The sequence below is a fragment of the Saccoglossus kowalevskii genome, chromosome 2, assembly GCF_978046115.1.
Source record: "Saccoglossus kowalevskii chromosome 2, keSacKowa6.1, whole genome shotgun sequence".
Lineage (NCBI taxonomy): Eukaryota > Metazoa > Hemichordata > Enteropneusta > Harrimaniidae > Saccoglossus > Saccoglossus kowalevskii.
In genome coordinates this window covers 30244903-30258601 of record NC_140642.1, presented here as the reverse complement: position 1 = coordinate 30258601, position 13699 = coordinate 30244903, and the positions used below count along the sequence as shown (strand labels likewise).

The window sequence follows — 13699 nt, the reverse complement described above, 5'->3', positions numbered from 1 at the left end:
CCCAGACATAAATCTCGGCAACCTCAAGGCAATTTTTCATCGTAAAATGCACCGGCAATGGAAAAAAATCAATAAGATTTTTTTTATCTTATTTAAACTACAAAAACAAATTAATCACCCTGCCAGTCTATTGCTTACCTAATGCGTTGACTTACGTTAACGCCATGTTAAGATTGTGCTAACATAAGCACCTCATTAACTTTGATAGCTTTGTTGCATGCAAATGTTACGTGATCGCGTGTGCAACAAAGTTGGTCGAATTTTGAATTTGAATTGAATCCCAGTATTTGAATTCGGGCAAACATTTTACATTTTTAATAAAGAATATAACTATGTATTTTTTTATGTCCAATGTCATTTGGATTATATAAAAAATATATAATTACCGGTATAAAAAAAAATAACATAGTCACATTGCAACATAGTTATTTAGAATGATACAGTACGACATACAAAGTATATTTTTTTGCTTACGTTGTCGGCAAATATGTGTGCATTTAGTTCATTTGTGATTCGGTAAAATACTGACTAGTGTAAAGTTGTACAAATTGTACTTCGATTTTTGTACAAATTCGGTAATCATTCGTTTCTTAGATATACCAATTCAGTTTGACAATAACACCTTTGATTTGTGTTAAGTAAAAGAAACCTTTCGCAAACCAAACAGACGTGCTGTGCCATGTCAGACGGGAAGTGACGCTGACATGTCTTATTCTGGCATTTTATGCATGAATTTATCATCAATTCCAAGAGTGAATGTCGTAACTTTCGAAGTATTACGAGTATGACTTGTCAATACATTTCACTTATATTTATTACACTTAAATAAAGTTTAAAATAGTTGAGCCTTCCGGATTCGAGCCTCTTCTTAATTTGACGACGGTAGGTATCATGTTTATTCTTTGTCTGTATCGCATTCCAGACAAAATGTTCAAGAGTGGTAAACAAGAAATGAACAAACTAAAATGTCTTGTGTGTTTCATGTGTGTTGTGTTATTACAGTACCGCCGGATATACCGCTGGTAATAACAATTTTACATGAAAGAAAAAGGTAACGCTCCTGTTCAATGCCTGACTTGGGGTAAAAGTTCGGTCAACACACACTTGATGTCAGCATCGCCCCGTTGCAAGTTTCGCAAAGTACTTGAAGTTCAATTGTGCCCAAAATGATGTCGGCGATTACTAAATTGTTGCAGTCCATGATAACACCCTGTTTCGACTCTGGCTTGCTTTTTCTTCTTAGTGCATGTTCTTGTTCACGTCAAATGCGACCTCTCATTAATGTATTAAAACACTTTGAATTTATACTTATGGAGGATTATATTTGGTCATTTTAGCATGACACTGAAGAATCTTACCCTGGCGACGCGATATTTAGCCTGACGGCGTATGATTTTACCATGGCGGCCCGCCCTACCAAATCAACGCGTTGAGAACACTGCATTCTGCCAATGTACTTGTAATATCAAGAGTCATACATATGTAAACCGAAAGAAACTCGTATCATTTTTTTATTTACCATTTTACTTGAAATTTCTCTTATTCTGAAATACCGTAATAGCGATATGAACAAGTGGTCTATTTTACTAATTGTGTTTATGTAATGTAATAGCAAATTCTTTGTGATTTGTCAACCTTGAAAAGATTTATTCAACTGGAATTAGGTACATGTATGTTGTCATTTTGATTTATAAAGTCACAATTTGGTGATTATTCAAAATTTGGGACTGTGAAAATCTATAATTTATTTTCTTGTTAGAAAACAATACATTTAGTAAGTACAGGAAAAATCGTCAAAATCGGTCTGCAACTACCGGTAGTTTAAGGGCTAAGGTATCTGCTGTCTACCTTAATTGACGAAATAGACATATAGAAAGCATTCAAGCCTGGCAGTTGTTATTTTGTCCCAATTCTCATCTGACAATTTCCTCTGGGTGACTATTCTCTGTCTCCTTAACCATTGTTTTTTTTCATTCTATAGTGAGGTATCTATGGCAACACATGTCTCTAGTCACGACTAGTTGAATAAATCTAAAGATCACACAGAGTGATACAAATATTCAATAGCAAATACTTTCTGTATGACATGTCTTATTACTTTGATCATGTGTTCGATTTTTATTTTGTTTCGCATCATTTGCCAGTATGATCAAAGATGTACACTGATAAATTAGTCTAGCTTGAAAGTTGAAATCAAGTAAATAAACACTTTTATTTTTACATTGCCTTAGCATTAAATGAAGGAGTGTTTTATGGGAGGGAAATGTCTTTTCTTCTTATCGATGTTGTTTTTGTCTAAAACCCTTGTTTTTTTTGGGTTGGAATAACTCAATATTTGTGCAACAATCAAGTGGAACTTCCCATTGTGAATGGTACTGACACTAATCTTTCTATCTTGACTGTAATCTCTGTAATTAGACCTTCAGAATGTAGTCTGAAAGATTACATATGTTTTGGATTCTATGTGAATTTGTGGGTGTCACGCTTCATTTCTTGGACATGCCTGGACAATTTTGTTAAAAGGTGGTACATAATGGGAGCCATATGCATGTCGTCAATTTGTTTTTGTTTTGTTGATGTTACCATCAAAAATCAATATTTGAACAACCATTTTTCAGGGATGCCTAGGCGTCTATCATTCAAACTTACTATGAACATAACACAAAGTTTGTTGTGATTTGATTGAAAATGGGCAACTGGCAGCCATGTTGGTTTTATTATACAATGTACCCCAGATATAGTGGTTACCAGGCTACAGAAATTTAAATTGGCCATTTGTAGGAAGACATAAATGATGATAATGTAATATACTTACTTGTGACCATGGGGGTTGATCTGTTCTGAAGTTTTTGCTTAAACACAGAGTGAAATGAGACAATAGGCAAATTAGCTACTAAATATGCCTGAACATTGCCCTAAAACCACAGCGGGTGAAGCAAGGAGGTAAACCTCCGTGGGTGGTGGTAGGACTTGCATAACAAAGCTCTACAGATGTGTGCAGCCAAAAGAGGAATTCCTTTTTCAGCCACAGTGTCTGCATTGGGGTCCATTTTCTAATCATGTCTGCATATTATCCCAAGGTTCATGTACTTATATGTACTAAATTTGATCAAAATTCGCAAGTTTTTGAGATTTTGCTTACTCAGGCTGAAATTAAATAATTAATATGCTACTTAGTTACTTGATACATGTATGCACAGACATGACCCTAAAATTAATCATGTTTGCACATTATCGTGAGATAACTACATTTGATCATTAAGGCATTCAACCAGGAACCAGTGCTTTATTGAAGACATTGGGCTTGAGATCTGATCAACATATTTAATAACCATACAGGGTCATATGCCCTATTTCAACTTTTATATCTGAAACACAATTGCAGATAGTGCTTAAAGATGCTGAGGATCTGTCATTTCTGATGGCTTTCTTGTTTTCATATTTTATTAACCTTTTCTCAGACATGATGTGAGCAATTACAGAGACAAGACATGGTGAATACATATGTTGATCACATGGTTGGTGGCCATTTTTGTCTTGAAGGCAACATTTAAACATGTCCTACAACTGTTATTGAAATTTGCTTTGAAAATCTCACATTTGATTAAAAAATGACAAATGAATGCGTCTTGAACATGCTTCGACTGATTTTATACAAATAGGTCATTGACCCCATTTTTTTGTCAAATACAATTCCTGACAAACTATTTGTTATATTATCTTTAGCAAAAAACGAGCAGAAAGAAATTTTCTACCATAAAGTACTTTATTTTTGCTAGGTTCGTTGGGATGATCCAGTCAATATAAAATCCAGTGAAAATACATTTTTTAGCTCCGCTGTCGACTTTGTCGAGCGGAGCTTATCATGAGTGATTGTCCGTCGTCGTCCGTCGTCCGTGTCAATGTTTTACTTTTTCGACTTCTTCTTGAAAACTACAAGCCTGAATGCTTTGATACTTGGTGTATATGTACCTTGGGTAGACCTCTCTTAGGTTTGTTCATTTCATGTTGATATCTTCAATTCTCTAATTTTGGTGAATATTTTTGTCATTTTTGGTAAAAAGTGATATTTTCGACTTCTTATTAAAAACCGCAAGTGCAATTGCTTTGATATTACATATATAGGTACTACATGTGGACCTCTCTCAGATTTGTTCATTTTGTAATGATATCTTTAATTCTCTAATTTTGGTGAATATTTTTGTCATTTTTGGTAAAAAGTGATATTTTCGACTTCTTGTTAAAAACCGCAAGTGCAATTGCTTTGATATTACATATATAGGTACTACATGTGGACCTCTCTCAGATTTGTTCATTTCGTGATGATATCTTCAATTCTCTAATTTTCTTGAATATTTTTGTAATTTTTGGTAAAAAGTGATATTTTCGACTTCTTGTTAAAAACCAAAAGTTCAATTGCTTTGATATTACATATATAGATACTACATGTGGATCTTTCTCAGATTTGTTCATTTCATGATGATATCTTCAATTCTCTAATTTTGGTGAATATTTTGGTCATTTTTGGTAGAAAGTGATATTTTCGACTTCTTGTTAAAAACTGTAAGTCCGATTGCTTTGATACTATACATATTGTTCATTTTCTGATGATTTTTTAATTGAAATGTGCATTTCTAACAGCGGAGCTATCTCAGCCGATAGGCTGCTTGTTCCTATATTTTGTTTTCATCTCATGAAAAATAAGTGAAAATAAACTCCTAACAAAACACAGCAAAATTAATTTTGGCTTGTGCTTTACTTTTTTTTCCCTATTATGAAATATTTAAACAATAAATAGGTTACTTTTTCTTGTGTTTGAATCACCAGGAACACCTGAAGCTGATAAACTACCAGATTTGAAGAAACTTCCCAAGGAGCCATGTGCTGTATGTGGAGCACCCTCATCAGGATTTCACTTTGGTGCAACAACATGTGAGGGATGCAAGGTAAGTCATTCATTGTTAGATTATTTGTGAAAGAATATCATGTATTTTGTAGAGTGGTAGTCAATAAATGAATAAGTCAGGGCATGCACATGTGTCTGCCGTGATTTTTATGTCTTATTTAAAAAGAAAATACCGGTAGCTGCATTTGAGCTTATGAGAATAATAAATTTATATAGTGCTATATAGTCTTTAATCAGTGTTATTTTTGAGTGCTGGAATCAAAAGATATTTGTGAACAAGGATTAAGCAAAAAATATAATCTACCGGTACATAAAATGATTTTTAAAATTACTAAAACTGCATTGAGGTTTGTTTACTTTTTTCATCTTACCAATTTTGGTGATTATGTCAGAATCACAATTTCTCACTTATCTTGAAAAAAAAGGTGATTGTTCTCTGAAAATAACAGAAACCACACCAGAGTTGTATGTATTGCCCCCCCCCTCCCCAAGTTCAAGGCTTGTTTGAGGTCTGTTCATTCCAGATTAGCTGACTCATACCATTATGACTGCCTGAACCTATTTGTTGATTCTGATTATACTATCTTGTTTCAAATTTTATTATCGTGGGTTCACTATGACAAGACAAATAGTATTAGTGATATAGGAACCCAAATGACAGATAATGTTTGAGACACAGTCAACTTGTCATGAAATGTTTTAAGGAGGTTCCAACCAACATCTGACCTTTTGAGTTTAAGTACAGTAGAACGTCGATTATCCGTACTGATAGGGGGACATGCTTTTTGTTCGGTTATGCAAATAGTTCGGATATGCGATTTTGTGTGGGCGTGCTCAAATTTACAGGCTCACGTACACACGAATTCTAACGCACATAACTGTAATGAAATCAAACAATAGTACATCATTAAAAACATTTTTATTTAATCAGTAATACATTGTAATAAAAATGTTGCACGCTGGAATGTTAAAAAATGTTTCAAAATGTCCGTAAAATGTAGCGATAATAAAGTTCCTTTGCTTCTTTCTTGGGAAAACCAAGTCCCGGAACCAAGTGAAGACGGACTTCTCTAAACGATCATCAATGGCTGTTTTCATTATCTTTCGTTTCAGTCCTGCACTTGAATCCATTTTACTGGAAAAATCCAGCAGCTTTTGTTTTGCCTTGATATCGGATATCGTTGATTAACCAACACATTACTTGGTAGATAGATAGATTGCTTGCGGTTTCGCCACATTCTAGTCGATGTATAATTGACACCTTCGCGTCCAAATCAAGCACGCAGCATTTGCGTTTCACTGGGGTAGCCATGTCAACGCTAGATAAAAGACGCTGATAAAGTAAACAGGCGAAAGGTCGCTTCGTATACACTGTGTATAGATCGGCTCGATGTTACCAGATTGCTCGTGGATTTTCAAATGGTAAACTGCTACAAGATGTCCCGATTTTATTGGATTCAGCAAAGTTTTTAACACCTAAACGATTGACATAATAAATTGTTGTAAAAATCCAGGTTGGCTACTGTGATCCCCGGACGTAAACACTTCCACGCTGTGAACCATCAAACGACCCGCCGACTGTGGTCATTGGTTGCCGTTGTCTGCTGATAAACCATCAAAGAGGCACACCAAGGTTTTGTCGTTTCGTCACTCTTTTTCACTGCACTATTAAACTGGCGTCGCTTCTGTGGCAAGACATCCCAGAAGTTATTTTCTTTCTTTTTTTATTCCGAAAAGGATGTGACTTCTGATACTGGACATTAAAATTAAAAATCGGGAAAAATATGGGATCGACTCATTGCCGTGTTTCTTTGACGGCAGTGGAACCCCATACAATTTTCCCGTGAAATGTATCCGAACTGCGGTGACTTACAACTTGGTAAAGTTAAGGATCTGACTGTAAACAGTGGAGAAGACATTTGATGAAGTTTGTGTTTTTAGGACATTTGTTATTTACAGTGGAACACTGGTGTTGCATAATAGGCTTGTCTGAATTTAGGAAATTATTGGATACTGTAATTCGTTTCATTGTTTGCGCAGACACTGTAAACAATGAACGTACACGTGAAAGACGTCGGATTACATGTTAATAATAGCTTTATTGAAAGTGTTGCTCCAGGAAATCACACAAGACGACTGTAGTATTTATTGTTCACAGTTGACTTTTGTATTATACGGAACACAGCCAGACCTGCATACAAACTTTGGGGGACACACAGTAGGTTCGGATAACCGAACATTTCGGATAATCGACGTCCGGATAATCGACGTTCTACTGTATGAGTCATAGTACTGCTGTACTTGTTTGACTTAGCACTCAGGATACTCACCACCAAAAATCATTCTTAGGTGTGCACCTTCCTTCAAAACTTATGCAAATGACAATTTTAGTTCACCATGAGAGCAATATTATGGCTCATTGGGGAAATTAAAATTGCGAAATTAGTTACTGCATCATTGATTTTCACAACACACCTTTACAATAAAGAAACAGAAATGGTCACAAAAAATGTGCATATTTTATTACAATATTAATTACATACCGCCAGTATTTATGATGCTAAAATTATAAGTGTCTGTGTGAACACAGTTGAAGTCAAAATCTTCATTATTATCTTTGTCAAATTGTTTTTGATCATATGCAAACTTTTGATACAAAGCAATTCTCATCATGTTTTTTCACTTGATTTGACCTACAACAAAATCCTCTGACCTGATATGTCAAGTCTGTTGTTAACCAATCAGAATTCTGTGTTGTACCTGTGCAATTCTCCAGGAATTCTGGTATCACATTGTGGAACAACACGTAATTATTGATTTCGAAAAAAGAAATAGTAATTATCAATTTTTGATGGCTATTAACAGGTGATTGACGAAGCGTAGTTTATGCATGGTTACCATGGTCTACTCATTCACATATTCATGGTGATTGATATCCACACTGTAATATGTGAATTTGATTATCGGTATTCGGAAAAGTCAAACAATGATCAAAAACTAGGTTTTATGACTAGACAGTCAAATTTGGATGGAATGAGCATCAACAAGTATCGTTTAAGACACTCTTTATACACGTTTTCAATGAAATTGAGCAACCTTCTAAGGAACATTATATTTGCATTTTTAAGAGTTCATTTCTAATTTCTAGAAGTGCACACAAACTAAAAATTATACTTATTGTATGTTGGATTATTGAACTCGCGCAACATGCATGTCATTTACATAAACACACCTGTCTCATTTACATATTAGGTACATGTACTAATAACACAGCAATTGAAATATATTTTCCATGCCACAAAGCATAGGATGAGACATGAGATTTTCACTCCATTAGAAATGTTTTTTTTTTAATAAATTGCTGCATATTAATTAGCTAATTAGTGATTTAATTATCAGAACTATAACTGCCAGCAACATTGCCTTATAACAAGGTCACAGGTCCTTAGCCTTGTTTTAATACTCACTTTTTTATGAGGGTTATACAGGGTATTTTTGTACCAGTTCATTTTGAAATGCCAGAGTGATATATAGCTTCATTTTGGGGACATTAAATACTTCAATTTTGGGACATTAAATACTCTGATTCTGACATTTAGAGTATTCAGTTCATGACTGATCGTCTCTTTGTGTAAAATACAGCTGGTTTTCACAAAATAATCTTTATTAATTGAGTGAGACCTATAGGTCAGTTAACCGAATTAGACACATAGAGCCAGGGACTGGCACTGTATAGGTTTGAAATCTTAGGTATAAAAAGCAAACTGACTTGTTAAATCTAGTGATCAGTTTAAGTTCAATAACAATATCCATGCTGAGAAGATGTAATTCAAGCTCCAGTAGTATTAAATAAAGCAATTTAATGTCTACCTAGCAGTATAAGCTGGTCTGACAACACCGTGTTCTCTAGACCTGAGCAGTTACCAAACAGTCAATTTAGTCAGGGGATTATTGACAATAGAATCAAAATCGATAGTGTATCAAAATCAGAATCGGAATCAGACACCAAAATGTCACAGTGCAAGGCCTGGTTATCGCAATTGAGAGGGCAACCCACAGAACTCACGCTGGACAGGGGGTTCTTTCACTGCTAGAATGGGGTAGAAAAGACAATAGTACTGAAAACACGTACACCAAAATATTGAGTTAAAGCTCCTAGCTTTTTAATACCTCTCAAAATAATTACAAGAAATAAAGCACAGAAAAATACAAATAAATAAAGTCACTAAAATAGGGCATTGGCTAGGGAAGTGTGCATTGGTGATAACTCACAGTTCCAGGATGTAGAAATGGATGACAGTCAATGGTTTCCACAACACAATGACGAAGAAATGCAGGAGACTTGCTTGCAGAGGAACGCTGTTATTCTAGAGGGCACCGCTGAAAGCAGGAGATCGTAGAGCAGTTCATCACAGAGTGATGGTTGTAGCCTGTATCACTTGTCTCACGATATCGTAGCAGCAACACACAGGATACTAAGTTGAAATGATGGACCCCAACTGTCCTCAGTCTGTCCATTTACAGGCATAATTGGTCCAGATCTGGGACACCACCTGGGTTTCTACATGAGCCAATCAGAATGTGATCTTGCTAGCAGCTTTGTCACATAGGCAACTTAATAGATCTTAAACATCTTTTTTTATTATTCAATTAACTGCATACCTGGTAGATTCCAATTGTCCTTTCAAAGTCGTAAACACCCTTTGTTATGTAAATCACATACACACCTGGTAGATTCCAACTGTCCTTTCAGAGTTGAAAACAAGTATGACCTGTCATTCACCTTTATGACAGTTATCACATGGCAATGCACACTGTTTCTTCCCATGATTCCATGCACACTTCTTTTGTTATTCAATTAACAGCACACCTGGTAGATTCCAATTGCCCTTCCAAAGTTGTAAACACCCTTTGTTAGTCCCCGTTCGGTCGCAGTCCGAAAACGGGGACTTATGTTTTGACCTCCCTGTGTCCGTGCGTGCGTGTGTGCATGCGTGCGTGTGTGCGTGCATGTGTGCGTGCGTGTGTCCGGACCTGTATCTTAGAAATGCCTGGACCAACCACAATCAAACTTCACACATACATCATACATGATATCATACATATACACGTCAATTTGTTTTATGATCTGATTCAAGATGACCGAATGGCGGCCATTTTTGTGCTAAAAATCATCAAAATGAAGCATTTCCCGGCTGTTTACAGATGGATTTTGTTCAAACCTTGTATATACGTTGGACATTATAGGACCTTGATGCACATCATTTTGTTTTACGATCTGATTCAAGATGGCCGAATGGCGGCCATTTTTGTGCTAAAAAATCATAAAAATCAAGCATTTCTCGGCTATTTACAGATGGATTTTGTTCAAACTTGATATATACATTAGACATTATGGGACCTTGATGCAAATAATTTTGATTTTCAGATAACATTCAAAATGGCCAACTGGCGGCCATTTTGTTTTGATAAATGGGCTTCTAGACCCATATCTCCGACTTGCTTTGACTGATTATGTTTAAATTTTAAATATTCATTATACATCATGTCATAGATAGGCAGATATATTGGTTCGACGATCCTATTCAAAATGGCCGAATGGTTGTCATTTTTGTGCTAAAAAATCATCAAATATCAAGCATTTCTGGCATTTATGGATGGATTTTGTTCAAACTTGGTACATACATTAAACACTACGGGTTCCTGATGCACGTCATTTTATTTTTCAGATCAGATTCAAAATGGCTGTCTGGCGGCCATTTTGTTTTAATGAATGGGTTTCCAGACCCATATGTCTGACTTGTTTTGACTGATTATGTTAAAATTTTTAATATTCATTATACATCATGTCACAGATATACGGATATATTGGTTTGACGACCCTTTTCAAAGTGGCCAAATGGTGGCTATTTTTGTGCTAAAAAAATCCTCCAATATCAAGAATTTCTTGCATTTATGGATGGATTTTGTTCAAACTTATAACACACATTAGACATTACAGGTCCTGATGCACGTCATTTTATTTTTCAGATTGGATTCAAAATGGCTGACTGGCGGCCATTTTGTTTTAATGATTGGGCTTCTAGAGCCATATCTCTTAAATTCTTTGACTGATTATATTCAAATTTAATATATTCGTTATATATATACATCATGTTATATATATATTTACATGTATTCAAAATGGCTGATTTTGAATGCTGTTCCAGAGCAATATCTCTCAATATGGACAAGTACTTGTTTGACGATCAGATACAAATGTCAATCATCTAAAAAAATCATATTCCTGACATGGTTATATTCCAGCTATATTACTATAAACAAAACTATTTATTCTAAATTTGATAACTAACAGGGACTGTGCCATGCATGGCTTGTTTAATATGTAAATCACATGCACACCAGGTAGATTCCAACTGTCCTTCCAGAGTTGAAAACAAGTATGACCTGTCAATCACCTTTATGACAGTTATCACACGGCAATGCCCACCGTTCTTCCCATGGCTTCATGCACACTTCTATTTGCAGGCTTTGAGGTAATTTTGAGTAATGTAAATTTATTGGCAGTTGATGCTGATTATTGGACTAAAAATGTTCAGTCCTGATGAGGGGGCAATGTCAGCATCCTTTATTCTATGTTTTTGGCATATTTATATATTAAACACATATTTTCCATGAAACGCTTAGGTCAGCTTCCTTAACACCAAGTCACAATCCCTCCTCCTAAAATCACTCTTCAACAGGTATTGAATAATCCTTGTTCACTTCAGTAAACTTTCTTCACCAATTTCTAGTTCTGGTCTCCATAACTCTGGGTATATAAAGTTCAATATTTTGATGTGTTCTTGCATGCATGGCTACCAGCGCCATTTCCAAGACGTATTCCCTCAATACTGCATGTGTAAAGAACAGTGTTGGTTGGATCAGTAAGTTATTTTGGGGTGGGTGTAGCATGGAGCTTTATGTGTGTAGCTCACTGATCCTGCATTGAAAGACATATTTTTTTGTTCATACATGTAGTATTATAATGCTGGACATTGCCTTCAAGGATAAAATGTATCTATACCGCATAGCAACCATGATCACATCCATAGCAACCAATTCAAAGCAGGATATTTCTTTATCCCTTCCTTTCATTTTGACATAAAGCAAATACTTTCTACAGAAATTGTTAATGTTTGATGGTACATCGTAAAAAAGGTATTTTTTTAAGGCAACTAGCATGCATTCTGTCTTATTAGCAGTTTTCTTTCCAGTGCAGTATATTTGACAGATTATACAATGATCTTTAGATGGTACACCACATGTAACATCATCTTTATCTCGATAATGGAAAATACTGCATATTCTTATAAATAAATGCATCTCACCTCAGGCCAGAAGTGTTACCATGGTGATATCACAAAGATGGTATTTTGTCAGTTACAATGTTGCTAACAGCACAACACACTGAATAGCAATTGTCTAATGTTACTTTCAATGTTTTAAACTGTAAAATTTCGCTGATATAAATGTCAATGATTCTATCATAGAAGGTAATTTTCAAGGACAAATGAGTTCTTGTCTTATTGCAAAAACACTAGAGAACACTGGGACAGGACAACTGCAGCATTTTCTTTTATGTACCATCTTTATAGAACATTTAGCCTTCAATGTTACATTAGCATACTCTAAAACAGGATATGCTATTCTGTTGTGAACATATTCACATAAACATCAGTTATATAAACTAAGTAAAAGAGGGCTAGGAGTGCATACAGAAAGAGACAACAGTGAGTTTATGTTGATGCTGTCAATCACTACTACTATTATTAGATATCATCTAAACCAGACAAATATGGGTTTTTGTGATGCAAATCCTATCTACCGGGACTGAGTTTTTCATCGGGCTTCATATGATACCTTCTACTTCCAAATTTGTTTGTCCCCTCTTTGTATTGTGGGAAAATGTCAAATGATGCCTGATTAATTTTAGTATCAGTGGGGGTGGCACAGAGGGGGTTTCGAAAAACTTAAGTGAAACTTAAATGAAGCTGAAACCATTTGTGTCGATAGGACACAGTTGAAGAGGAATGCCTGTCTTGCCCCTCAAAATGCAGGAAATAGCGTTTCAGAGGGCCTAGATTTCAATTGGGATGCTGAGCAGATCTTGCCCCTCCCCCATGCAAAATTGGGTGTCGCCCCCTCTGAGTATTCTACCTTCAGCCCTCTTAAAGCCTGGTACGCTAGGCTAGATTCTTCAACACTATAGCTATGTGCTCTAGCCTGCGTGTCAGTTTGGTGACAAATATTTTGAGCTAGGAAGTATTTTTGCACTGTGTTTTGATGGAGGGAAATCGGAGATCAGCAAGTTAGAAATCACCCCATGTGCTTCAGTTCGTGTTACTTTGCCACTGTTACTTATGTGCCAACTGTCATCATGAGAAATGTCATGCATGCGAATCAATTGCAAATCTGATGTCTGGAAGTTGGATGATAAGAGATGTAGGAGAACTGCCATTGTTGCAGAGGAAGCATCTGCACGTAAATTAGAAAGTTTGTAATACCAAATGTTGTGAAGGTAATTTTTCATCAGGCTTTTCTGCATCTTGTCAATCTTTCATGGATTCGGACTCAAATTGTTCTGTTTCACCATTATGAAATGTTGATCTCATGCTGCGTCACCGCCTTGTGGTGAACCCTCCTTTGGAAATCACCATTGATAATACTTCTGTTCCAAGATTTCTGTGTGTCATTACCTGTCTGAGGTTCAGTACTGCCTACAATTAATTTGGGTTTGCTTGCCATCTCACA

General features: G+C 35.7%; 1 protein-coding gene across 2 annotated transcripts in view; it reads left to right on the top strand.

The window, feature by feature from the left end:
* The window catches only part of LOC100378019 (putative nuclear hormone receptor HR3), a 40569-nt gene that overhangs the window by 17217 nt on the left and 9653 nt on the right, over positions 1 to 13699 (top strand). For both annotated transcript variants that reach the window (XM_078009601.2, XM_085494153.1), the window contains one exon: positions 4828 to 4946. In XM_078009601.2, coding sequence (XP_077865727.2) covers positions 4828 to 4946 — 119 coding nt within the window. The remainder of the gene's footprint in view (positions 1 to 4827; positions 4947 to 13699) is intronic.